This window comes from Myotis daubentonii, chromosome 5, assembly GCF_963259705.1.
Source record: "Myotis daubentonii chromosome 5, mMyoDau2.1, whole genome shotgun sequence".
Lineage (NCBI taxonomy): Eukaryota > Metazoa > Chordata > Mammalia > Chiroptera > Vespertilionidae > Myotis > Myotis daubentonii.
The window spans coordinates 33,080,737-33,108,057 of NC_081844.1; the positions used below are offsets into that span (position 1 = coordinate 33,080,737).

Consider the following 27,321-nt stretch of genomic DNA (forward strand, 5'->3'; position numbering starts at 1 on the left):
GCCCACCTTCCCGCCCTGTTACCCGGCTACCAAGGCGCAGTGACAGCGCAGGGGCGGGCTGGGGGAGTCCCGCTCTCAGGGCTCCCGTGTGCCAACAGGCTCCTGTGCTGTATGCTCCCCATTGGGAGGAAGGCGGGGAGTGGGGGGCATAGGAGGGAGATTAGCATCCCCTGGAGCATTGAGAAGCTGGTGTGAACTTTACCCTCCTAGGTAAAAGGCATCCCAGATTCAGGCAGCCTCCAAAGCCCTGAAGTGGGGCTGTGGTTGGAGTGCAGACTCTCGGCGGGGGGTGGGCTCCCACCCAGCATTCCTCAGGGTCTTGCCCTTGTGGCCGTCAGAGTCACCCCTATTCTGAGCATGGGCTCTCACCTTTATTCAAGGACAGCCTCCCTCTTGCACCCCCTCGATCTTGTTCCACCCATGTTCTCTTTCTAGCGGATTCTGCACTGAAAGACCTCAGACATTCACTCCCCGGACCCCTGTCCCCCTCTGGCAGGCTTCCTTGTCGCTTTGAGGCAGTTCCTAGAAAGCAGGGTCCTTGGGCCCAACCCCTCCCTCAGTCTCTCCTGTACACACTCCCACGTGCCCTGGGAACAGCTAGACGTCCCCTCCTGCCTTCTGGACCCTCCATTGGTCTCCAACCACTGCCCCCCCGCCCCCCCCCTCAGGCTCCCCTGTGTGCAAACGACACCCCCTGACCCATCACTAGCCAGACCTTGCCTTTCACCCCAGACCCGATGTTCCCAGCCCATCCCCAGGCTGCCCTTCTGCATCACCCCTTCAGTTGGCAGCCCTATCTTTCCAAGGGTGCAGGCCAGAATCCTTGGGATTACCCTTGACCTTGACTCTCACCAACCACATCCAGTCCGTCCGGGAACCTCCCTGAAGCTGTACCTTCAAAACATACCCAGAATTTGCCCACTTTGCCCTCTTCCTCTGCCTCCATCCGGCTCCAGCCTCCATCATGGTCCACCTGGAGCAGCTTAGCTCCCCCAGCCCTGGTCCCTGGCTCCTACCCTCACCCTTACAGTCTGTCCTCTTGGTGTCCACCAGAGGGCGCCCGTGAGCGCTTGAGTCAGATCCTGCCCTTGCCCATCCTGGCAGTTCTCCCTCAGCAGCCAGCATAAGGCGCCTGTGAACATCTGAGACAGGCCCCACCCCTCCTCTGCCCACAGCTCTCCAGGGTTCTCTCTTTCCTCAGGATAAAAGCCCAAGTTCTCCCCGAGGCCCAAAAGGTCCTGCTCCATCCCACCCCCCTTTCCTCTCTGCTCTCACCTCTTCTCTCCCCCTTGCTCACTGTGCTTCAGCCATACAGGCTTCCTCCAACGTGCCAGGCACAGGCCTTTGCATGTGCTGTGCTCTCCGCTTGGAATGCTCTTCCCCTAGATGTCTGCTTGGCTCCTCTTTGCCTTCTTCAGAACTGCTCAAATCCCACTTTCCCCATAGGACTATGTGGATCACTTCTTTTCCCAGCCCTACCCTGTTCTACTCCCCCCAGTCCAGCACTTTCTGCCTGTATCACGCTATCGCATTTACTTATTTCCTATGTCTGCCTTCCTCCATCAGGGTAGGGGGTCTCTGCTTTGCTCACTGATTTTCTAGCACTGTGTCTGGCATGGAGTAGATACTCAGTAAACATTTGGGGAATGAATGGCCAAGGCCCTTGAGTATGAATGGAGCACTTAAGAGTGTGAGCTCAGGGATGACCTTATTTCACCTCACTAGCATTGTCAGGACTACACTCAACACTTCTGTGCTTGGTGGAGAGGTGTGAGAGACCCCTGGGTGAGGAGTCTCAAGCTCAAATGCCCACAGGGCCAGTCAGCTGAAGTAAGGGGAAAGGTGGGCTGGGGGAGAGGGGACCTGCACAGACCTCCCCACCCTGTTCACAGGGGGCTGCTTGGCATTTGCCATCTGGTGGGCCCAGGTTAGCCAACGGTTCATAGAGGGTGGGGATTGCAGTTTTTATGTGACATCTCTCCAAGTTCTAAACATGGGCAACACGTTTACATCATTTAAAACACTAGTCCTGAAACAAAATGATAATCAAATATACCTACCCCTGTGTTCACAGCAGCACAATTCACAATCGACAAAGGTGGAAACAACCTGAATGTCCATCATCGGATTAATGGCTACACAAAATACGGTTCAGCATAGCATCTAGAACAGCTGGCATAGAGCAGGTGCTCAGTATTTTGGTGGACAAATGAATGAATGAAAACAGGACTCCTGTGGGCCTGGGGATTAGACTGCTGACATGAATACAGGTGGAAGAAATTAAGCACTACTGCGAACCAACTGTATACCAGGGCGGAGGTGAGTGTTAGAGCGTGGAGTAATGAAGCACTGGGGTTGCTAGGTGCAAGACTCATCTTTTCCAGCAGAGGGCGCTTTAGAACATGCTAATGACGCAAATTAAACGCAAATGAGCCATAGGCGGGCCCTGGGGGAGGGGGGGGCTTTTCTCGTCAGGCGCGCCGTGGACAGCTCAGACGCCGAAGGGACCTTGGGCTCAAGATGGCGTTACTGCCGCCGCTGAAGACCGGGCTGCGGCGCCGGCGAGGCTCCCGGAGGCCTCAGGCAGAACAGTCTGCATCCTCCACCCTATCTCTCACGCCTGCTTGTCTCGGCCCAGGGGCTCACGACCCGCCTCGATCCCGCGAGATCAGGAGTTTCTGATCGGGCGCGCTGTGGACAGCCGCTCCCCCGGAGCTTTACGGCAGCGTCCGGGGGCCTCTGGGGGCCTCTGAGCAAGATGGCGGCGTCGGGGTCTGTGAAGCGCGGGCGGAGGCGATCGCGGCGCCAGTGAGGGGCCCGGGGACGTGGGCGGCTCCGGGCTGGGGCCTCCCCACGGGACGGACCATGCTACGCTCCACCGGCTTCTTCCGGGCCATCGACTGCCCCTATTGGTCTGGGGCGCCCGGGGGTCCTTGCCGGCGGCCCTACTGCCACTTCCGGCACCGCGGGGCCCGGGGCCCGGGCGCGCCCGGCGGCGGCGGAGCGGCGCCCCCCGCAGCAGGTAATGCCCGCCCGCTCGCCCGCCGCGGGCTAGGCTTCCCGGCCCGGGCCTGAACTCCACCGCGGGTGCTTCCCCGGTCCCCCGGTTCCAGCCCAGCCCCCTCCCCGCACTCTTGCGGGACGGGGACCACCCACCTCGGGGCCCGGTTCAAGTAGCGGGACCTCTGTAGGCCTCCGTTTTCACGAAGTATAAAATGTAAGCAGTGGGAGAACATGCCCTCGTAGGGGTGTCGCGAGGGTGGAGTGAGAGAACGCGGGGCTCGGGAAGCGAGCGAGCTGACCCCGGTCGGCGGGCCCGGGACCTCGGCCCTGATTGGCGCCTGAGCTCCTGGCGGGGGTCCCTTCCCCACCGCCTCCGGACCCCGAGCGCCGTGGCCGCCCCTGCTTGTTTCCGCACCAGGCCCCCGGTTGCGCCTCCTCCGTGTAAAGCCGCGTTGTCAGACGAGACTGTCCAGCGAATAAGTCAAAACCCCGTGCCGAGAACGGGAGCGGGGACAGGCTTCCAAGGAATGTCCTGCTTCGGGTCCAGCCGAGATGGTTAATGGACTTGCTTCTCTTTAGATGTCATCGCGGCGACGGTCAGTGCCGTGGCAGAGTTTGGTGAGAGCGGCGAGGGATCTGGCAGGGCCTCTGTTAGGAGGCGTGAGGTCTGAGCTGAGACATCAGCAACCCCCGGTCAGAGGTTATTTCTTTCCTCGCTGAGGCCCCTTGTCGCTCTCTGTCCCTCCCCGGAAGCTGTGCGTCCACGTGTGGCCCTAGCTCTCCCCAGGGAGCGGGCCTCCAGGTTCCGGGGATGGAAGCCGGAGGCCTCCCACGGGAGGAGCCTTCCTGCTGCACAGGGTGGGTGGTTCTATTGTTCTTGCTGTTTCTGTAACGAAGGGATCAGAAGCAAAGGTGCCGTCGGCAAAGCAGTCCTTTTGGAGTTGTCACCAGCGCTGAGTTCACAGCTCACACTAGCGGGGTCACCGGTGAAATGAACCCCAGTGTCTGTCGGTGGTTCAGCCTCACACAGGCCCTTCCCTTCAAATCCGGGTTTTTTTCAGGACTCAGAGTAATGTTCATTTAAAAAAACAGTGGAGCGCACCAGAAAGTCAAAAGACAAGTGTTTTGTACGTTGCCCCAAGTGCCCCCTCGGCCAGCTTGCCCTTCTTCCTCCCAGCCTTAAAAGCAAAAGGCATTGTGTCTTTTTACCATAGTGGTGGTCCTGCCACACTGATTTTTGGGCTCTGTCTCCCGAGGTGGCCCCTCCAGATGGCCTAGGATCTGTAACAGCCGGCCTCTCGCCCCATCCAGGCGTGTGTGTTTTGGGATGCTCTGCTTTGTGTGGCCCAGGGGAGCAGTGAGACTCTGGGCCCAGGCTTGCCAGAAGTGGGTGGTGAGTAGGTGGGATTTGTGGAGGAGCCGGGGAAGGTGGCTGTCCTAGGAGGGACACGGATGTGTCATGCAGAGCGTGCATGTTACCTGTGCAGTACCTGAACGAGTCAGTGCCCTCTGCCTCTGCTGACGGGACGCTGTGCAGTGTCTGGGCACATCTGTGATTGTCATGACTGGGTGCTGCTAGCATTGAGTGGGTGGGGCCAAGGATGCTGCCCAGCCCCCCACAGCGCCCAGGGTGGCCCCTTTCCCTACACACAGGTTTACCAGCCCCAAGTGTCTGTGGTACCAACGTGATCAGTGTCCCAGCACTGACCTGTTGTATATTTTGGGAATGTGATGGGGGAGCTAGCCAAGGCCTATAGGGATGACAGACCCTGAAAAGCACCACCTCCCTTAGCTCCCTAGGCCCAGAGGCTAGATGCACAGGAGCCCAAGAACCCTGGATGGGGTTGGGGGACCACTGTGGTGGTGGTGGGGGGCGCTTGGGTGTGGCACCCAGGTGAAGGCATTTTGGCTTCACTTTCTATTGTGCAAAAAGCCAGACAGGGAGGGGGCAGCCTGGCTTCCCACTGGTTAGTGTTATTTGTCTCAGTTACCTTTTCTGCAAACTAGCTCTCAACAAACAGCAGCGCCGCATCCTCTCTGTCTGACACTCCTGAGCTGCTGCGGAAACCTTTTTCCTGCTTTCTGGTCTTCCTCCACCTCCACCCCACCTCCAAATCCCCCTTCCGAAATAATGCCCATCAGATGTTCTTTAACCTGAGTGGTGGGTGCTCCGGAGTTGGGTTGTTATTCTTTGAGCTGCACGGGTGCAGCAGGTGGAGTCTGGCTGGTGTGATCTGACTTACAGCAGACACTGGAACACAGAAAGAAATGAAAAGTGGGAAGGGAGGGCCAGTCTGGTCAGACTCTGATCATGGAGGTGGTTCCTGGCCACTGTCCTTTGTGATGGCCAGGTCCTCGGGAGTCCCTGCAGTGGTCAGCCTGCATCATTGGAGGAAGCAGGCACGTATGCAGGCAGTTTTGGGGAGATTGGTCCTGTGGCTTCTGGACACTAGGTTTTCCGGGGACAGCTCTGTGGAGTGCCTGGCAGCAGAGCCTCAGGTAGCAGGCAGGATTGAAGGCCGAGCAGCATTCGTGGGGAACTGCTTTCCTGCTTGCTGCTTTGGTTGCTGAAGGAGAATAGGATGGGAAGCTGAGGGGTGGGACTTGGTCATTTCGCAAGCTGTGGCCTTGGCCTGGACCCACACGTGCAGGTCTTCTGTAAGATCAGGAGCTGGCCCTGGGGACCTCCAGAAGGGCTCCTCCAGGTCTGTGTGAGTTCAGTAGAATCTATGACCAGGCTTTGGAAGCAAAGGAGGCGTGTCCAGCCTAACAGATGTGGGCTGGGATCCAGAGAGAGCACTTGGCACTGGGATTGCAGGGAAGTGGGGCATGTGTCCCTGTGCATGTGGTTACTGAGCTGGGCCTTGAAGGATGAGTAGGAGTATTACCTGGTATTGGAAGCAGGTTGGGAGGCAGGCTGCAGTCCAGGATTCTAGACAGGGAGTCAGTATGCTGAAAGACCTGGGCTGTTCGTATGCTCTGTGGTTTGGAGGAGCGTAAAAGGGGGAGGGAGAGGCTGTCCCCCAGCCCACTACCATCCCGAACAGTCCTGTCAGAGGTCTCCATTGACACAGTGACTTGTAACTTGTCCTTTTCTAGCACAGGCCCTGGGAGTGCCACCGCAGTCCAGCTACTCCGCCCCAAGGACAGGGAGATGGGGGGACTCAGAGCCAGTTAATTGTGCTGTGTGGCTGCTGGTAACTGTCTGTCCTGAAGGGACTGTCTTCTGATCACGACAGAGGCCTGTGTCCTCAGGAATGGACTTGCTACAGGCATTGAGGGGCCTGTGGCTCTTGGTTGGCATTTCATTCAGTCATCCATCCCACAGACCTTTGCAGACATTTGTACTGGTCAGGGGGTCAATGTGTTGAGCTGCTGGATAGAGGAGGCAGGCCTGGAGGTGATGGGAGGGTGTGTCCAGAGGGCACTGGGCCACATTCACTCCAGGCACATCCTGGTGATACTTGTCCCTCTGTGTCCTAGAGGCCATTTCTATCCCCGCCTACTTGGCAGTCACATATCACAGTTGCTTGTCTGGAGAGACTGGTGTCCCCTCCTGTGGGAGCGCAGCCCGAGGCCTTCCCCAAGCAGGGGTGTGGGCTCTGTTTCAGGAGCCAGCCCTGTCACCCCCTCCCCTGCACCTGCCTGCAGAGTCAAGTAATAAAAGCCACTGTGCTCATGTGTAACCCCTGTGTGTGGACTCTTTCTTAGGGGATGCAGCTGGCACCCCGCTCGTCTTGGCCCCATGTCCTGCCTGCCTGTAGGAGTGCAGCCTCCGTCCCCTAACTAGGATGTGCTTTCCCCTGTCTTCACTCGGAACATCAGAAGGTGCTTGGAGTTGCTAGGTCACTGTTGGGGCAGGCGCTCCTGGGAGCCTGCACAGGGGAGGAGGTGACCCCAGAATCACCCATTGGAAAGAAAACTCATGTGTCCCATGGGTTTGGGCAATCGGAGATGCACCGGGACCAGAAAGAGTGGGGCCACTCTATTTTGAAGCTTTCTTTATTGGGCTCACTGAAGTGGTTCGTGCTGTCACGGACTGTGAGGACGAACAGGTTGGAAGGAGAAAAGGATACCTTTCACCCACCCCAGGGTGCCTGTCTGCCCTTGTGGCCCACCCCTCTGGTTCTTTCCTTGAGTTTTTATGCTCTTAGGTATTTTGCATATTTTGAAGCATAGCCTGTCGTTAGGATCCAGGCTGCGAAGCCCCAGGCAGTGGGTGTTTCAAGGGCAGCCTGGACCCGGGATCCAGATTTGGGGAGCAGGGTGGTCCGGCCGCCAGTGTAATGATGCCAGGGTGGTCCGGCAGCCAATGTAATGATGCAGTGGGTTTTGTGGTGGTCCCAGGTCTGGCCGGGGCCCTCTTTTCCTTCCCCTGGAGCTGGCTGTGTGGTGCCACCTGCACTGAGGCCCTGGCCTTGCCCTATTTCCCTAGCGCTGAGGGGTGCTAGTTGAGGCTGTCCAGGGTCTGGGCCTCAAACCAGTGTCCCAGCTCTTCCGTGGGGTCCCTGCCAAGTGGGGAGAAGGACCCAGACCTGCTGCTCTAGATGCAGCCAGCCTTAGCAGGGGCATGTCTTCAATGTCCCCCATGTGTACCTGGGAGCACATTCCTGGTGGCCTACCTGTTCCCTCCCCGGAGTACCCTGGGCAATGTGGGGCCCTCTCCTCCCGTTCAGATTGGGTGAGTCGCCAGGTCCCTTCACCCCTAGGCTTCCGGCTCCTGGCCTGTCCTTTGGAGTGCCCCATTGTCCAGGAGTAGGGGGTCCAGGAGCAGAGAGGCTGGGTTTGTGGGGAAGGAGTGGCGGCCAGCCCTCTAAGGAAGTGGGGGGCCCTCCAATGGGGATAGCCTTCGGGGGTACTGTCTGCCAGATCCCACCTTCCAGAAAAGCCCCAAGTGTGGAGCACTCTGACCCTGAGCCCTTGCGCCCCCCCCCCCCCCCCCCCGCACCTATTCTACCCCTGCAGCCTTGAATGTCCTGGGTCTTCTGGCTCCATCTCAAGGCCTCTGCCATTCCAGGTGGGTCTAGTTCCACCATGACTAGTCCTGAGTCCCCGCTTATCTCCTGTGCGGCAGGGACTGTGTCTCCTCCTGGTGTCCCCAGTACTTCTGCTGGCGGTGGGAGGGCAGACCAACAGGCTGTGACTGGCACCTGGGTTGGAGGAGTCCCCGCTGACGTCTTAAAGGTTTGAAGCTGGGGGATCCGCTGTGCAGTCCCGCACTTACCTTCAGTCCTTGGGCAGACTTAGGGGGAGAAGAGGGGTGGGCGATGGCTGGGCTTTCAGAAGCCAGAGACCGCGGGGTCACCTCCTCCCCGAGCAGGTCCTTACCCTCAGTGTCTTGTCATTGACCCCGTGTGCAGCAGTTAGGGACAGTGCCTGTGTTTTCTGGAATGGAGGGTGTGGTGGGAGCAGGGAGGAGCAGAGGCTGGGATAGGGCCAGAGCGGGGAAGGGTTTTTGTGCAGAGGAAAGATCTGGAGGGGTTGGAGGTGTCCGCCAGGACTGGGAAAGGCCTGTGCCTGTCTTGTTTGTGGGTCAACCTGTCAGGGTTCAGTGGTCAGCAGTGTTCCACCCCCCGCCCCCGCCCCCGCCTTCCCCCTTCCTCACTCATGCCCCGGCCTGAATATTTTCCCGTCCAATGTCCCACGGCCCAGAAGCTGGGGAAGAGGCCTGGTCTCTGCCGTGCTAGACGCCTGTCCCAGAAACAGGATCAGAGAGTCGGAGAGAGGACAGGGTCACTAAGGAAGCCACCCCTGGTGCTGGAACCAGGGGAGGAGCCGCATCGCTCATCGCTCTCCCCTTCCGCTGGGCCAGGTCCTAATGGGTGTGTGGTGCTGGGTGCACAGAGCCAAACACGAATGAGCAGGGAAGGTGAGCTGTGGGGCTGGAAGAGGCCTCTCCCCACCTTTCTCCCTGACCCAGTGAGGGGTCTTCCCAAGGGACACCTCTCAGGTGACCAGCAGGCAGGCTCTGCACCTCACGGCTATTCCAGGAGCTAGGGAGTAGCCAGCCCCTCCCGAGCTCTGGTGTAGGGGGCAGGAACCAGGCCTGGGGGTCTGACTCCTCATAGAGTGTAGCTCCTTCAGCCAGGCTTTTGGGTTCTTTCTAGTCATTCCCAGATTGCTCCCTTTTCTGAAAAGCAGCCCCGTTAATCTTGTTTGCTGGAGGCATGCTTACTGGTGTGAATGCTCAAAGGAGAGCTTTTGTCTTCCACCCAAATTAACCCCCAGTAATTGGAGGACCCCTTACAAGGCGCCTATGGCCCTTCCCAACCTCAAGGGCCACCTGTTGAGTTGCCTTCTGACTGCCCCCACCAGCGGGCTGACAGGGCCCCCAGAGCATCAGGCAGCTGGCAAACATTTTCTTGGGAGCTTCTCCAGTTCTGACAGGTGCCTTGAGGGACCTGGCCTTCCAAGGAGGTGGGGCAGGGGGCTAGATGGCATGAACAAGTACCTTCTGTATTATGTCCCCCACCAACCTCAGATAACCTTGGGGCGGCTTGGGGAGGCGCCTGCTTTGGGGGCTGAGCTCTGGCCTCAGGGCTACAGCAAAGCCCTTGGCCTGAGTGCTGGAAGCTCCCAGACCTGTCTAGAGTTCTTCAGGCTGGTTACACTAGCCTTCTGGTACCAGTGGGGAAACTGAGGCTCCAGAAGGGCAGGGTCAGGAGCTTGACCCACGCCTGCCTTGGGCGGTTTCTTTTGCTCTTGGGAGCAGCGGGTGGAGCAGGGAGGGTCTGAGAATGCCCCACCTTGGCAGAGCTGGGCGCTCAGATCAAGGTTGGGTTGGGCTAGGAGCTGCATCCCTTCAGAGTGAGTGGCTCAGACCCCCCAGTGCACTACCCTTCCTACCTTGCAAGCAAGTTCATGGGCTTCCTGGAAACAGAGGGGGTGGAGCAGGTGTAATGACCCTTAGGAAACATGCTGGTCCAGGCTCCCGTTGAGAAAGCAGAGCTCTGCCTCTGGTCCAGCTGAGCCAGTGGGACCAGATGGTCTCGGGAACTTCGCAGGGTCCCCACCCCTCTCCCCTCCTTCCAGGCACAGTGCCTCCTCCACCGGCTCCCAAAGCATAGACCCCTCAGGAAAAAGCCTTTTGGTTCAGATCCAAAGTGGCTGGAAATCCCCAAGCTCTGCACTCTGACCTGACCTTGGAGAAATGGTTTTGCTTGGGTCCTGACCCCCATCCATTGGTCCTACCAGCCTGTCCTGGGAGAGGAAGGACTTCCCGTTCGGTGGGCCCTTGCTTCCCTTCCCCACAAGGAGGGCAGGAGCCGTCTTAACTGAAGGAGCGAGGTTAGGGAGTGAGGTGACCTGGGCTGGAGAACACCCCCCAGGAGAGCGCCTGGGACTGTGGAACTCGTTCTGTCACTGGCATCTAATCCTGTGTCCTTCTACCTCCCGTCTCCCACCCAGACCCGGCATGTCTTCCGTCATCTGAAGCTTGGATACATGCTTCCTTTCTCCTTTCTGAATATAATTTCAAAAACGGGATGCAAGTTAAAAGCCAGACTACGCATCTACAATGAATTCCTTCCTCCCTCCCTCAGCCCCTCCCCAAAGGCAGCCCAGGCCCAGCCACTGTCCCCTGCAAAGCTGGTCACCTGTGGGCGGCCAGCCGCATGGACTTCGCCCTAAATGAGGTGGCATGAGTTTCCTGGGGCTGCTGTGGAAGTCACCACACCCTGAGTACCTCCCAACAGCACAGATTGGTTCTCTGACCGTCCTGGACGCCAGAGGTCCACTCTCGGCCCCACAGTCTAAGTCCAGGTACGGGCAGGGCTGACTCTGGGAGAATCAGTTGTCAGTCTCCAACCACAGGACATCAACTCCATTGGCTTTGCTTTAGAGATGCTTCACAATTATATCGGATAGAATGTCTAGCGATGAACACTCTAAACTCTGGAATGTTTATGGTAGGTTGGGATATTTGAATATGTACATTACTCCTTTCTTGAAATGTGCTGTATTTGCTCACATTTCATTGAAGATGTCTGTACCCCTGTCGATAAGTGAGTCCTGAGGTTTCTGCCAGCACTGTTGGCACTGGGTTGTGCTGATCCCTAGCATGTCCTTTTTCCTTTTTACCCTCATGGGATCACCCCCTTGATTGCCTTCTGCCTCTTGTTTTCCATTAAAAGTGTGTGCGTGTCCTTTGTCCATCGTGCTGCTTAGTGGTGGTTTCCATTTTCTCACTTGTACAGACGCAGCCCTGCAGGGGGACGTGTGGGACAGTCTTGCATGCCTCAGACCCTGCTGGTTTTTGCTCCCCTCCCACCCTCAGCCCTGAATCAGGGAGCTCTGAACACACTCCCATCCCACCCTGTCAAGCATCTTTGTGTCTTGCGACCTGCCTGGATGTCAGGCCCCCTTTAGCATTCTTCTAGCTCCCAGATGCAGGAGCAGTGTGGGGGGAGCTACCGCGTGGGAAATCGATCGCCATCTCACCCGGCTTCTGGACCTTCTTATCTGTCACGTCTCCACCCCTTCCAGTTGTTGTCCCAGAGGCCATGCCAGTCTCTTAACCTTGTGGCTGTCTCTGGGGCCAGGGTTCTGTACCTCTCACCCCTCTTACCAGCCTCTGCACGGTAGGGCCTGGATGGAGGGGTGCTCTGGAATCCTTGTGCAGGCTGAGCCTCAGTGGGGGTCCGCTGGAAGCCCAGCCCTCGCTAGGTTCTGGAAGGCCAGTTATCTGGGTCAGGGCAGTGGCTGGTTGCTGCCTCATGTGGCCGCCACTTCACAACAGGCCTGCTCACCACTGTTTCCTACCTCTTACTGTTTCAGGGCTTGGTTATGACCCGTACAACCCTGAGCTGCCCAAGCTCCCGGCACAGAGGGAGAATGGCGTCCTGGGCAGAGGGGACGAGCCCCACTCAGACATCCTGGAGCTGGAGCTGGTCAACCAGGCCATCGAGGCCGTGCGCTCTGAGGTGGAGATAGAGCAGCGGCGGTACCAGGAGCTCCTGGAGACAGCCCGCGAGCACGTCTCTGCTGAGGTCCCCACCCTGGCACCCCATGGCTCTGCCACCAGCTTGGATGAGGATGCCTTCCCACTGTCCTTTGATTACAGCCCTGGTGGCCAAAGCCTGTTAAGCCCCAATGCTAGCTACCAGCCCACCCCACTGGCCGCTCCTGCTGAGCTGGGCAGCAAGTACTTGCTGGCTTCTCTGGACCCTGCTCAGGGCCGTGGCGGAGGGGGCAGTGGTGCTCTGGAGTACGTCCCCAAGGCCGTGAGCCAGCCCAGACGGTACAGCCGCCCCGTCTCCAGCAGCAAGTACGTGGTGGATGACTCCAAGCCGTCCACTGACCTGGAGTATGACCCACTGTCCAACTTCTCCGCTCGGCTACTCAGCAGGGCCAGCTCCAAGGATAACCGGGCCCCTAAACGGCCCCGGGGCTCCCGTGGCAACAGTGAGCCCTACACACCGGCACTCAAGAAGCCCTGCGACCCCTTCGGTGGCTGCGATGCCAGATTCTCCGACTCAGATGATGACACCAGTGCAGCCACTGCCAGCCCCCTGAGGGCTCAGGCAGGAGCTGAGAGCAAGGGGCCTGGCAAGTCAGGCTCCAGGGAGGGCCAGGAGCCTGAGGAGGGCAGCCTTCGGGAGACCAAGGAGATAGCTGTGCAGTATGATGTGGAGGACCTTGGGCAGCCTCCCAAGGACCCTAGTGGGGCATGCCCGGCCAAGCCCGGCTCCCCGCCAGCCAGGGCCTTGAAAGAGTGCAGCAGCCCCAAGAAGGGAAGACTCAAGAAGAGGAAAAGTGGGGTGCCACCGACCCCTGGCCCCAGGGATGGTGTCCGGAAAACAGACAGGAGTAAGGATGGAGAGCACAGGAGGTCAGCTGTGAAGCCCAGTGTAGACAAGAGGGTCTCACAGGCCAGCACCCCCAAGCGCAGGGCAGAGAGGCCCCATGGGACCAAGAAAAAGCCATCTCTGGCCACCTCAGTGGTCAGCTCAGGGAAAGGCCGGACTGACCAGCTTCGGCTGCAGCCAAGCCCCAGCCCCACTGGCGGGGATGCCTCCCAGCTGCCAGACAGGACGGGTGGGAAAACCCCATCTGGGAAGCTGGTGGAGCGGAAGGCCCACTCGCTGGACGAGGGCACCTCCCAGGCCCCCAAGCTGCAGAGGCGGACCCTGAGCCATGCAGACCTCTTTGGGGATGAGAGTGAGGATGAGGACCCAGCGCCCACGGCACCTGGACTGTGTCCTCCTGCCCTCCCCGACTTCAGCTCCAGCTCGGACTCGGACTCGGACTCGGACTCTAGCCTGGGCCTCTCAGCCACGCGGGGGCCGCACAAGCGCCTCAAGGCCTCCCCTCACCCATCGCCTTGCCCAGCCTCGCTCTCATCTTCCACATCCTCCTCCACGTCCTCCTCCTCCTCGGGGGCAGGCACAGACGTGGATTACTCTGCCCTGGAGAAGGAGGTCGACTTCGACTCTGACCCCATGGAGGAGTGCCTGCGCATTTTCAACGAATCCACCTGTGTCAAGGTGGAGGACAGGGGCCGGAAGGCCCGGCAGGTGAGGGTCTGGGCTGGGCTCGGGAAGGCTGCTGACACTCTGTCCTCAGAGTCTGCCTGTGACTGGAGTCTCAGTGCAGAGGTGGAGACGGCTTCTTAACTTATCCAAAATTCAGGAACCCTCGGTGGCTGCTTGCTGCCCCCCTGAGCCCTGTCCAGAAGGAGGACACTGACTTACGGCCATTGGCAGCGTTCTGGCTTACCCGGTGGGGCTTCTGTGACAGCGTCTAAGAGCATCCAGCAGTGGGGTAGCGGGCACTGCCAACCCCCTCTCCTTCCCAGTGTCTTTCTCCTTTCCCTAGCCCCTTTCCTCCTCCTTCCAGCCCCTCTTCCTGCAGTCCCTCCCCCTTCTTTCACTACTTTCTCCTCCCCTCTACCCTGTCCCCCTCTTCCCTGACCCCTTCTCATCCGCTCTCATCTCTTCTCTCTTCTCTCTCCCTCCCTACTCTCCCCTCCCTCCCTCCCAAACCTTTGCCAGCCCCAATCTGTTTGCGTCTCCTTATCCCATGTTCCCATATCAGCCACCAGAGGGAGCTTGCATTATTTTATTTATTTACTTTAAATATATTTTTCATTGATTTCAGAGAGGAGGGGAGAGAGAAACATCAGTGATAAGAGAGAATCATCGATCGATCATCGATCGGCTGCCTTCTGCACACCCCACACTGGGGATTGAGCCCACAATCCGAGCAAATGCTCTGACTGGGAATGGAACTGTGACCTCCTGGTTCATAGATCAACACTCAACCTCTGAGCCACTCGGCCGGGCAAAACAGCAGGATAGATCAGTCCCTGCACAGAAGCCCTCAGCTTCTGTGTGGGGCCTCAGGGTCTGACCCCTGGCTCCTTGTTCCCTTAGTACCGTCCTGTTCACAGCCGTTTGAGGCATTGCCATCTGATTTCATCCCCTTGCTTCCTGTTTCTGAACCCTGTCCTGGGCAGGGTCGGCAGGCAGATGGGCGGAGGAGGGCAGGGAGCAGGAAGCAGTTAGTGGCTGGGCATATCTGCAGAATTCATCCCTAGTAAGGCATAGGAGGTTTGCTCAGGACTGGGCTGCACCCGGGGTCCTTGGCTGGGGGGCATTGAGTCTGTTTTCTCACCTGTAAGGTGGGGCTGGGCTAGGACCCACCCTTCCCACCCTACTCCCTATGTTAGCCTCAGAGGCACACCCTTGACTCCTAGGCTGACTGTGTAGGTGTGGGTAGTGAGGCCAGGGAGAGAACCTCATTGGGCGATGAATATGTGTTCCAGCCCCCCAAAGAAGAGAAGGTGGAGGACAAGGAACAATTGGGTCTGACCACTCTGTTCCCTGGGCAGAAGAGGAGGATCTCTCATCTCACCAAGCAAGGCAAGGAGGTAAGGGTCTGCACTGGGGTCCTGGGTGGAGGCTGGCAGGACCCCAGCGAAAGGATCTCCGGTCTGCAGAACAAGGTCAATGGCTTTCTTTGGCAGACGCAGTGCAACACTCCCTGCTTCCTGGCAGAGAAGTGCCTGGAACCTACATCCAGTCTGAGTTGTGCTCCATGCTGGGGTGGGGCAGGGTCCAGAGCAGGGGGAGAGAGATGCCGGTGAGCCCTCCCACAGGGTCACAGTGCCTGGTCCCTGTCTTGCTCTGAGTTGCACTGTGTGATTTTGGGCAAGTGGCCAAACCTCTCTGAGCCCGAGCTTCCTCCCCTTGGCTCAGAGACAGGAGTGGTTGCCAGATCACTGTGGGGCACTCCGTGACCTGACACAGGGAGGGCTGAGAAGAGGATGCGCCCACGCTCTGGACTCAGAGCTCCCTCCTGTTGATTCAGCCCTGAGGGAGCCCTGGGATTCCAGAAGTCAGTCCAGAGAAGATCAGATTGAGTAGGGTTGGATCAGTGTGTCAATCCGATCCCAGGAGCCCTGGGATTCCAGAAGTCAGTCCAGAGAAGATCAGATTGAGTAGGGTTGGATCAGTGTGTCAGTCCGATCCCAGGAGCCCTGGGATTCTAGAAGTCAGTCCAGAGAAGATCAGATTGAGTAGGGTTGGATCAGTGTGTCAGTCCGATCCCAGGAGCCCTGGGATTCTAGAAGTCAGTCCAGAGAAGATCAGGTTGAGTAGGGTTGGATCAGTGTGTCAGTCCGATCCCAGGAGCCCTGGGATTCTAGAAGTCAGTCCAGAGAAGATCAGGTTGAGTAGGGTTGGATCAGTGTGTCAGTCCGATCCCAGGAGCCCTGGGATTCTAGAAGTCAGTCCAGAGAAGATCAGGTTGAGTAGGGTTGGATCAGTGTGTCAGTCTGAGCAGAGGCAGGAGAACAGGACCATGCTGGCCCCCGGAAGTGGAGCAGCGTGTGTTCCAGCCCCCCAAGGGGCCACAGTGTGGAGCTGGCTTCCTTCAGGGCATCTGCAAGCTCTGAAGGCGAAGCTGGGTGCATCCTGCCTAGCCCCTGCCCTGGAGCCCCTGCCTCCCTGCCAGTGGCCCTACTACCAGCCTGTTGCCCCTGGCAGACTTCTCTGGGTGCCCCTCAAATACAGCTGGGCTCTGGGATTTCTCATCACCCAGTCAGAGCCCGTGAGGAGAGGCCTGGGCCCCCCCACCCGGTTCCCCACCGCCCAGGAAGTATGTTACCGGCGAGCTCAGCAGGCTCAGAGGGAGTCAGCCAGCTGGCTCCAGGCTGCCCAGCAGCCGGCCGAGAAGCCGACCTCCATCCACATCTCAGTTCCCGGAGAGAAGAGGAGGATTGCCCACGTCCCCAACCCCTGCCTGGCTGCAGGTGAGTCCCAGGGCAGGGGACTCGGGAGGCGAGGCGCCCAGTGTCCCTGCAGTGGTGGCCTTGAGTAGGGTCTGCCTGGCCCTACTGTGCTTATCTATAAAATGGGGGAAGTCTCCTGACTGTTAGCGGGAGGCTAGGGCAGCCTGGCCCAGTGCCCAGTGGCTCTGGGCCTCTCCCGGCTTTGGGGGGCTGGCTGTGGAGAGTCTGAGGGGTGTCTCTCTGCCAGACCCAAGCCTGCTCAGCACTGTCCTCCCGCCTCCCTCCAAGGCCCTGACCCAGAGGTCACCCTGTGGCCCTCCCGCTCTGTCCTTGCCTGGTCTTTGTGTCCCTGCCTCCCCCGTGTTCCTGGGGTATTGGAGGCCTGTGGCCTGGCGGGGGCTGGTCTGAGTGTGGGCACTGGGCTGCAGGCAGTGGTGCTAGGAAGAGGGAGCCGGCCTGGGGGGATGGAGCCCAAGGTCCCAGGCTCTAATTGAACGGAGCCAGCTGATCTGGGAGAGGGGCTGGCTGCTGTATTTGTTCCTCGTTCTTCTCTGAGGGGCACTTTTCTCCACTGGGCCTGGCAGACTTCTGCCTGAAAGTGGGCCTGCACACTCAGTGGGAGTGTCTCTATGTGGTGGTACCTGGAGCTGAGGAGATGTGGCAGGTCAGGCTGTGGAGCCACCTGGAAGCCTCTTCAGATGCAGGCTCGGCCTCCCAGCCCAAGGGTCTGCCCCCCTCCGCGGTGTCCTTGCTGCTGGTTTAAAGACCCCCTTGGGTAGCCAGCCGAATGGGCAGTCAGGTTCCACATGGTGGTCCTGCAGGTACAAGCATCCACAGCCCTCCCCTGTTTCTCCCTGGTGTGCCCAGATTCTGATCCCTCCCTCCCCAGAGCACCTGAGTTAGGACTTGACAGTGACGGGCATGACTGTGGGTTTCAGCCGTGGCTTAGGCCCGGGGAATGGAGATCGCACTCTGAGACGGGGACAATTCCATAAACTTGTACTCAGCCATCCATAGTCGCCACGGTGGCAGCCAGCATTCCTAGCCACCACCTGGCTCTGCTGAGCCTATGGTTCTAGAGTTTTGGGAGACCCACCCAGTGCTGCGCACTCGCACTGCAGGAAATTCTGCGTCTGCATGAGCCTAAAAGCTGAAAAGTGCGTGTTCTTCCCTTTCTTCGCACATGGCTTGCAAGGCCAACCTTGGCACAGGATTCCCAGGAGCCAGGGACCTGGGCCCTCCATTCAGTGCCTTGGTCTCCTCATCTGCTCCTGTTCCTTTATCAGGGCTGAGCCCACTCTCAGAGCTGGTCAGAGGTCCCCTACCCACACAGTCAGGGATGCACCTTCCCTGCCTCACTGCCCTACCTGGGGGCGGGAGACTGTCTGGTTTGTGACCTCATCAAAGGGAGAGGAGAACACAGAGGCAGCAGCAGACAGGCCGGCTGGGTCACAATGACCAGGCTGGGGTGTCTCAGACCCTCTGGTCCTCAGTCCAGGAACCAGGGCCTTTCCTCTCTCAGACGTCAATGCTTTGGAGTCAGGGGCCGGAACATGTGGCAGAGGCTCCCCATGCCCCTAGCCATTCACCGGACTACCCTGCCGGTCTTCACAGCCCCTTTTTTGTGTCCCCCTTCTTGATGGACTTGCCCAAAAGCAGATAGAACCTAATGTCCTTCCATAGCCCCTGTTCCCATCCCTTGCTCTTCCCCCTGTGCTCTGAGATGCACATCCTGCTGATGCTGAATGATCGCAGCTGCCTAGTGCTCTGCAGCTCGGTGATGGGTGCGCTGTCTTCCTGCACTCACATCCCCTGTCCCACGCCAACCTCCACAGGTACCAAGAGGACCCTCCCGGCCAGCAGCAGCCAGCCTCCCAATGGCCTCGAGCCGGGCAGCCAGCTCCTAAAGACGCGCACGCTGTCAGGCATGGCGTCCAAGACCACCAGCACCGTTACCCCCAAGCGTGTGGCACACAGCCCATCTTTACAGGTAACTGCCTTTCCCTGCAGGAGCCAGGACACCCCACTCATGATGCACCCAGCACCACAGTATTCCTGTTTCCTTGTTTTCTCTTTAATTCAGTCTTTCACTTTTTTTTTTAAATTAAATCTTTATTGTTCAGATTATTACAGTTCCTCTTTTTCCCCCCATAGCTCCCCTCCACCTGGTTCCCACCCCCCCATCCTCACCCCCCTGCACTGTCCTCATCCATAGGTGCACGATTTTTGTCCAGTCTCTTCCCGCATCTCCCACACCCCTTTCCCCCCCCAAGAATAGTCAGTCCATTCCCTTTCTATGTCCCTGATTCTATTATAATCACCAGTTCATTCTGTTCATCAGATTATTTATTCACTTGATTCTTAGATTCACTTGTTGATAGATGTGTATTTGTTGTTCATAGTTTGTATCTTTACCTTTTTTTTTCTTCTTCCTCTTCTCAAAGGATACCTTTCAGCATTTCATATAATCCTGGTTTGGTGGTGATGAACTCCTTTAGCTTTTCCTTATCTGTGAAGCTCTTTATCTGACCTTCAATTCTGAATGATAGCTTTGCTGGATAAAGTAATCTTGGTTGTAGGTTCTTGGTATTCATCACTTTGAATATTTCTTGCCACTCCCTTCTGGCCTGCAAAGTTTCTGTTGAGAAATCAGCTGACAGTCGTATGGGTATTCCCTTGTGGGTAACTGAGTTTCTTTCTCTTGCTGCTTTTAGGATTCTCTCTTTGTCTTTTGCTCTTGGCATTTTAATGATGATGTGTCTTGGTGTGGTCCTCTTTGGATTCCTTTTGTTTGGGGTTCTCTGCGCTTCCTGAACTTGTAAGTCTATTTCTTTGACCAGGTAGGGGAAGTTTTCTGTCACTATTTCTTCAAATAGGTTTTCAATATCTTGCTCTCTCTCTTCTTCTGGCACCGCCATAATTCGGATGTTGGTGCGCTTGAAGCTGTCCCAGAGGCTCCTTACACTATCTTCGTATTTTTGGATTCTTTTTTCATTTTGCTTTTCCGGTTGGGTGTTTTTTGCTTCTTTGTATTTCAAATCTTTGACTTTATTCTTGTGATCCTCTAGTCTGCTGTTGGGAGTCTGTATAATATTCTTTATTTCAGTCAGTGTATGCTTAATTTCTAGTTGGTCCTTTATCACAACCTCGAGGGTCTCATTAGATTTCTTGAGGGTCTCATTAAGTTTATCAGCGGTTTCTAGAAAATTCTTGAAAAACCTTAAAAGTGTGGTTTTGAACTCTATATCCAGTAGTTTGCTTTCCTCCATTTTTGTCATTTGTGTCCTGTTTCTTTGTCTCTGCATTTTTTTATGCTTCGCTGTGTTGATAGAGTGGCTCTCTGTGCTAGGTGTCCTATAGGGCCTAGTGGCTCAGCCTCCCCAATTACCTGAGGTGGACACTCTTGGTGCACCCACCTGTGGGCTTTGTGCACAGTCTTGTAGTTAAGCCTTGATTGTTGTAGGTAACATTGGGAGGGATTGACCTCCAGGCCAATTGTCTGTGAGAATCAGCTGTGTCTGCAGTGGGAGAACTTCTGTGCTGGAGACACCCCTCCGGGGCAAGACTTGCTTCAATGGGGCTTTGGTGCTCACTCAGTTTACCCCCTGAGTGTGTCCTTTATGGATTCGAGGAGCTGCAATCTGGATGGTCCCACTCTGACCACCGGGCACACTAGCTCCTGAATCTCTAAGGAGGTGCTAATCTAGCCTTTGCCTGAGTCTACCCAGCAGGAGTCAGCTGTGACACAATGCAAGTTGCCTTGGGGCCTTGGGCCAGCTGCAGTTCCTTAGGTAATTATCAGATTGCAAAGGGCTAGGCCTTTCATATGCAAAAGCCTCAGTTCAAGGCTTGGGCAGGGCGGGGTCCCAGGGGATCAACAGGGCGGAGTGAGCAGTTATGGCTGCTCTTAGTCCTGCCCTCAGAGGCCCTGCTTCTCAGTGTCCCAGCAATCTCTGCAAGCACCTCCAAGAGAGAGCTGCCCTCAAGTTCCGACCGATGCCAGACAGTCCAGTTTCTCCCATATGGGTCTGGGTCCCCAGAGACTCGCCTGAAACTGGAGCTCAGAGCTTGAGACTCCCTCCCAATTGAAAAAGACAACCGTGTCCTCAGCCGCCAACCTGCTTCGCATGTGCCTCTGTACCTCTGTATTTTACTTCTGCACCGCACCTCCTCTGAGTCTCGGTATGCTTTTCTCTTTCCTTCTAGTTGTAGAATTTCCACTCAGCCAGCCTTCCTGTGGTTCTGGATGATGTCTGTTCCGTCTTTTAGTTGTATTTTTGAAGTGGTTGTGTGAGGCAGCAATCTCCGGTGTTTACCTATGCCGCCATCTTGGTTTTCTCCCAGTCTTTCACTTTTTAGAGTAGTTTTGGTTCACAGAAACATTGAGAAGAGAGAGAAGACAGAGTTGCCATGAGCCCTCCCCCTCTTGTCAACACTGGTGTGGTCATCGCTTAGCACCAGCCAGACCATGATGACCCCTGTGGTCACTAAGGCCCAGATTCCAGCAGGCTCTACTATGTGTGGAAGGGGTTCCAAGAAGTGTGTCAGAGGACCAAGCAGGGGCGTGCCACCCTCACTGTTTCCATGTTCCCTCCAGAGTTTAAAGAAGCCTATTATCCCAAAAGAGTTTGGGGGCAAAGTCCCCACCGTCATCCGCCAACGATACCTCAACCTGTTCATTGAGGAGTGTCTCAAGTTCTGCCCCTCCAACCAGGAGGCCATAGAGAAGGTGGGTGACCCTGGGGTGCAGGGCCAGGTCCGGGCAGAGGGGCGGGGACCCTCTGGGGGGGTGCCCAGGACTGAGTGGTGTCATGTCTAGGCGCTGAATGAGGAGAAGGTGGCCTACGACCGAAGCCCCAGCAAGAACATTTACCTGAATGTGGCTGTGAACACGCTCAAGAAGCTGCGGGGCCTGGTCCCCAGCACTGTGCCTGGTCTGAGCAGTAAGTCGGGCAGCTGAGGTGCTGCATCCAGAAGATTCAGGCCCTGTGGCTCCTGCAGAGGGTGGTAGGGACCCTCCTGGCGGCCTTTCTGCTGCTCTGAGCGCTAAGATTTTCAGACAAAAGGTCCCCGGCTGTCAGGCTTCGTCTAAGCTGGCATTGGCCCCGTGCCCTCAGAATGGCCTCTTCTCGCTCTTAACCACCCTCCTCCTCGGAAAGCGGGATCTCTCCAGCGAGGGGCCTCCCGCCTGCTAATGGGGCTGCCTCTTCAAAGCTCGCCTGCCTGCTCTGTGCATTAACCTGGGAAGACAGTCGCGGTGCCTCTCCAGGCACATTAAGCCATCAATGGGTGCTTCCCTGCTCTATTCTCCGCTGTCCTCCCAACCCGCCATCCACACCTCCTGTTCGAAATGGCCATTATATCTCCTGTTAAATGCTTTCCCTAGGAGGGTGAAAACCCCCTGGGGAAGGAAGGCAGGGGGGCGCTTCCAGGCAGCACAAAGCCTGCTGGTCCTGAGTTAATGGTGGGGGGGTAATTGGCCCAGGGCCACATGCAGTTGGGCCTCCCCTGTCTCTAGGTGGTAGGGGCTGTCCTGGAAACAGAAGAGGAAGTAGGGGAGCACTTGGGAAGGACGAGGGAGTCGAGCCTAGTTTACCCTTCCTCTCCCCCTTTCCAGAAACCAGTGGCCGGAGGGTGGTGTCCCATGAGGCAGTGCTGGGGGGCAAGTTGGCTGCCAAGACCAGCTTCTCACTCAACCGTCCGAGCAGCCCCCGCGTGGAGGATCTGAAAGGTGAACCTGGCTCCTCCAGAGCCTGGGGTGCAGTGTCTGCCCCCACCGCCACCCCTCCCTCCCACCTGCTGCCTGCCTGACCCTTGGCTATCCCTGACCTTATTGTGGGCTGATGCCTATCCTGGGTCATCTGCAGGGGCCGCCCTGTACGACCGCCTCAAAGAGTACCTGCTCACCGAGGACCAGCTTAAGGAGAACGGCTACCCCTTCCCACACCCCAAGCGGCCGGGGGGCGCTGTCATCTTCACTGCTGAGGAGAAGCTGCCCAAAGACTGTGAGTTGTCTCTTGCCACTGTGCTGCTCTGAGGGCACACGGGGAAGTCCATCTGGGGAGAGGGAGCAGCATGGTCGGGTGGGTGCAGACACAGAGAGGTTCAGGCCTGACTCCTCGCCCTCCCCCGTCTACCTCTCTGCACCCCACAGCCTCCTGCAGGGTCTGCTGTCGCTGCGGCACCGAGTACCTCGTGTCCCCTTCGGGCCGCTGTGTGCGTGATGAAGAATGTTACTACCACTGGGGGCGCCTCCGCCGGAATCGAGGTGAGATCCCAACTTGGCCCCCTCCCCTCTGACCTCCTCAACCCTTTTCAGTTTTCCTTTGTCATACTTTATGACAAAAGTAATGTAAAGACCTTTCTGTCACAACATTTAGACACAGATCAAAGGCCTCCCCACAACCTCGTCACCCCCCTTGCCCTTTCTCGATACATAGGCGCTTGTAGAAACACGTGGGCGTTTGGGAACAAAGGGTTTGTCCTCTCCTGCAGCTGCTGGTTTCACTTAATGGCCAATGTTACCGGGTTCTCACCCGCGGGGATGCACAGGTCTGGAGTGTCTGTGGCTGCCTGCAGACCCACCTCTGGGGGCACATGGAGGGTTCCCTGGGGCACAGCATTCCCTTAGTCATGCCCCAAGGGGGCCCACACTGCATTGCACTCATTGCCAATCTGAGAGAGGGCCCTTGCGGGGTGAAGGACTGGCCTATCCCAAATCCAACCCCGTAGAGCCCGTGGCCCCCAGGAGTAGGGCTGGAATCCTTGGCCTCACAGGGCTGGGGTCCCCTCTCCTGGGAAGCCCTGCCAGCTCAGGCACAATGGGTATCAGCAACTACCTGCAGGGGGCAGGGGGCACTGCCACTGACCTCTGTCTCTCTCAGTGGCTGGAGGCTGGGAGACTCAGTACATGTGCTGCTCGGCCGCCATCGGCTCCACTGGCTGCCAGGTTGCCAAGGTAGGTGTCCTGGGCCCTGCTTGATACTTCCTTTCCCAGAAACCTCCACCCTATCCTGGTGGGAGCAGGTTACCCTCAGCTGCTCTCTTCCTGTCCTTTGGTTTATCTGCCTTGGAAAGGGGGTTCAGTCCACGCACAAGCCTGGCCCCAAGAACTCAGCCTCGTTGGCTTTTTTCCCATCCCCTGAGCCTGCCACCCTCACATTCCTCCTCTCAGCAACACGTGCAGGACGGCCGCAAGGAAAACCTTGAGGGGTTCATGAAGACCTTTGATAAAGAGCTTCCAGAAGATGCTCACCCTGGAATCTACGCCCTTGACTGTGAAATGGTGAGTCGTCTGGCTGACCACAGGCCCTTGCTAAGGACTCCTGGCCCTTACAGGGTGCAGGGGTCTTGCTGCTCCGTGGGGCTGTCCCAGCTTCTCTTCCTGAAGCTTTGGGCCTGTGCAGATTTTAGGATAAAGAGCAGATGAAGAGCGTGAACAAGAATTAGGTCCTCCCTGTGGGTCACACTGTGTCTATAACCGTAAGGCTCACTCACAGCCTTACCAGCATCTGTTCAGAAAGGGCTTTTCTCCCGTTTCCAAGTAGATCTCTTATCTGACCCCAGCACATAGCACACGCTCTGGACACAGCCTTACTCGGTTCCCTCTGCACTCAGGTGCTGTGCAGATTTTGTGCACAAATGCAGGTTTTGAGACAGGCGCCTGGTTCACACCTGCTCTGACCCCTAGATAGGCCCCAGAAGGCCCTCTGGCCTGGGGTCAGCACCTCTGCTGCAGGGCTCAGGAACCAGGGGCAGCCTGGGTTGTGAGCACTGGGCTGGGTTGTCTGGCCGGGTGCCCAGGGAGGGAGGTGGGCCATGGGCACATCTGAACAGTGTCCTCTGGCCTACAGTCCTATACCACATATGGCCTGGAGCTGACGCGGGTCACAGTGGTGGACACCGACATGCAGGTTGTTTACGACACCTTCGTCAAGCCTGACAATGAGATTGTGGACTACAACACAAGGTATGGTCTGACCTTCCAGGGCTTGGGATCCCAGGGTGGTAACCCTGCACCCCACTAGGATCCACCCAGCTCCTAGGTTGGGGAACCCTGGTGCCCTCCCAGCCACCCTAAGGTCCCTGCCCCTCCTGCCCCAGGTTTTCAGGAGTGACTGAGGCTGACCTTGCCGACACAAGTATCTCGCTCCGGGACGTCCAGGCCGTCTTGCTGAGTATGTTCAATGCTGATACCATCCTCATTGGCCACAGCCTGGAGAGCGACCTGCTGGCCTTGAAGGTATCCTGGCCCCCCAGGCTGTGTCCTCAGAGGGCGGGTGGGGCTGTGGGTCAGTAGCCAGACAGACGCTCTGGAATCCTCACAAGCCCTGGATGCCTTTGCGCCCAGCCCTCCAGGGCCCTAGACCCTGAAGTCCCTGACAGGCTTGCCGTCCCACAGGTCATCCACAGCACCGTGGTGGACACGTCTGTGCTCTTCCCACACCGCCTGGGCCTTCCCTACAAGCGCTCCCTTCGGAATCTCATGGCCGACTACCTCAGACAGATCATTCAGGACAATGGTGAATAGTGGGGCGGGGGGCGGCCGGAGGGGAGTTGGTGGGAGCTCGGTGGGTCCCCAGGGCTGGCTCATTCTGACCTGCCTGCCCACTCCACAGTGGATGGGCACAGCTCCAGCGAGGACGCCAGCGCCTGCATGCACCTGGTGATCTGGAAGATTCGAGAAGATGCCAAGACCAAGCGGTGACTGCCGCCCGCCCCCCACCCTCCTGCTCCTGCCTCCCACTGCCCCTGGCACATCCTCTAGCCCCAGGCCTCTTCCAAAACAGTGCAATAAATCTCGAGAGCTAACCCTGTCCACATCACCAAGATACGGAGCGGAGAGCACAGGAGGAGCCACGAGGCACCCAGACCCAGCTGAGACCCATCTAGACCCAGGCCCTGGGTAGCCCCTCGCGGCCTCCCCGTCTGCCCCCGATTGCTGTTCTCTGGAGACTGCTGCTGCTGACAGTGGAGGCTGGACCACCCATCCGGGCCCTGCTTGGGTCCCTAGCAGTGACCCTTGTAGGCTGACCACCTGTTCCTCCCCCCTCACCTGCCAGAGTGTCCAGTGGGCCACGCAGTCTTGTCATGGGTTTGTTTGGACAGGGGTTGTCTTTTTTTATTTTGTATGTTATTTTTATTATTTTTAATTTAAATCTGATGACCCGCAAAGTTGTCTTCCCCCCCACCTGGAGGAGCAAGACCCTGGTGCTGCCTTCCTTCCTGGGGGATGGGAGTTGGGTGGGGGGAGCAATCAGCTGGTGCTGCTACAGCCACCAGGACCCCAGGGTCCAGCCTGGCCTGGGCCTGGTTGGGTGGGAATTGGTCCCCCTCAACCCACCGGGACTCCTTGAGCTCCAGGAACTGAGCCAGTCCCCAGGGCCCTGGCATCTGAACACTTCCCATCCGAGTCCCGCCTCATTGGGAGCTGTTTGTCAAGGCCCACAGCCCCCTCCCCAATGCCCCAACCCCCGGGCAGGGACGGAATAAATGTTTGTATGGATTTTAGATGCCGTGGGGTCCAGTGGTGTTCTTGGCGCCAGGTGTGACTCCACACACTGGAGGTCATTGTCCCCGTGGCCAGGACCTGCCCAATGCGGGAGCAGGAAAGCCAGCTCTGGTTCCCCGGCTGCCCCTGCCCTGGGGAGGAGCAGTCTTGATGGTGGGGCCTGTCATGCTTCCAGGCAGGTCCTGGGAGGGGCTGAATGTCGGAGAAGCTACCATGGGGAGGCGCACCGTTTGCCAATCCCCAGAAATGTGTGCGCAGGGCCCCGAATCCACCCCGTTTGTGTCTCGTGGCTCTTGGGGGTGGGAGGGCCAGCCAGACTGTTCATGATTCTGCTTTTAATTTATCCAAAGTGAAGCCAGAAAAAGCCTGTGATACAGAGATGCTGGGAATGCCCGGTCCCGCTGTGGGCGCAGAAAGGTGCTGGGGAGAAGGCTGCCAGGCGGAGGCCCTGCCACCCTGCCTCTGGCTTTTGCCGAGGCCAAGAGGGCAGCCCCTGTGCTGAGGACGGAGCAGCCCCTCTCCTAGGGCTTCCTGGCCGGGTTTCCTCTCGGTCCCGGTGCCCTGGAGGTGGCGGCTGGGCCCAGTCAGGCGCGGCCACTGCATCCCTCCGGGGCCCTTTTGGTGACCAGTGACTTTACCCTCCTCTTCTGTGAACACGTCTTCTAACGAGGTGGTGCCAGTGGCTTTACAGAAACCCGTTTGTGTGGTGTCTGTGCCCCTCAGCACGAAAGGGGACGCTGGGGGAGGAGCTCCCCAGCTCAGGAGGTGTGCAAGCTTCCAGCTGGCTGGTCACTGCTCAGGGAGCTCCTCCCTGCCGTTACTACCCCAGGGAGGGGAGCAGGTCCCCTGACTCCTCACAGCCGCACCCAGCAAGCTCTCTCCTAAGCTCCTCTCCAAGGTCTTTCTCCTGAACCACTGGGGAGGGCAGGATGGACATTTGGTGAGTGAGTGAGTGAGTGAGTGAGTGAAAGGAAGGGGAGGTTTACTTGGCACCCCAGAGGCCAAGCAGGACATGCAGACCCCGCTTCTAATGGGGAAGGGGGATCTTCATTTGTTCACTCACTTACCCAACATCTGCTCATAGGTGATGCTGGTGCCTCAGGGGGGCCCGAGCCCCAGGTGGGGAGAAGACACTAGGGCATCAGACACGCACCCCCATTGGGTCAGGACGGGGCAAAGCGAGGGGCCCAGGGATGGGGTAAAGTGCCAGAGCCCACTGCCGTCCTAACTTCTGCATTGGAGGGGGCTCCTAAAGTGAAATGTGATGAGACGGGGAGCTTAATCATCTCCTTTGTGCCCCTAAGTTTGTCCCTCCCCCAAGTCCCAACTCTCAAGGGGACCCTAACTTCAGTAGCCCCTTCCACACACCCTCCCACTTGGCTGTAGTTCTCCATCTCCGACCGGGGTTCCCCCAGCGTCACCTCCTTTAGGAATCCCTCCCCCACCAGAGCCCTGGCCGCCCGCTGAGTGGGCGCACACCAGCACAGAGCCCTACGGTTTCCTCCTGGCGTTAGGATGGTCACGGTGTCTAATAGCCTCACCCAGCCCAGGGCCCAGGTTTGTGCCCTCCCCTCGC

At 57.9% G+C, this 27,321-nt stretch overlaps 1 protein-coding gene across 2 annotated transcripts; it reads left to right on the forward strand.

The window, feature by feature from the left end:
• The first annotated feature begins 173 nt into the window (after positions 1-173).
• REXO1 (RNA exonuclease 1 homolog) lies at positions 174-25,744 on the forward strand. Of its 2 annotated transcripts, none has more exons than XM_059697342.1 (16): positions 174-3,022; positions 11,779-13,517; positions 14,768-14,872; positions 16,045-16,255; positions 18,070-18,224; positions 20,832-20,963; positions 21,054-21,177; positions 21,852-21,965; positions 22,102-22,239; positions 22,389-22,502; positions 23,119-23,192; positions 23,409-23,519; positions 24,088-24,203; positions 24,338-24,476; positions 24,636-24,756; positions 24,853-25,744. In XM_059697342.1, exons 1-16 carry the CDS (start codon positions 2,866-2,868, stop codon positions 24,939-24,941), a joined length of 3,639 nt encoding a protein of 1,212 aa, XP_059553325.1. In that variant the 5' UTR covers positions 174-2,865; the 3' UTR covers positions 24,942-25,744. The 2 variants fall into 2 exon arrangements, with proteins under 2 accessions (XP_059553325.1, XP_059553326.1); XM_059697343.1 differs by lacking the exon at positions 174-3,022 and adding an exon at positions 10,802-10,910.
• The last annotated feature ends 1,577 nt before the right edge of the window (positions 25,745-27,321 follow it).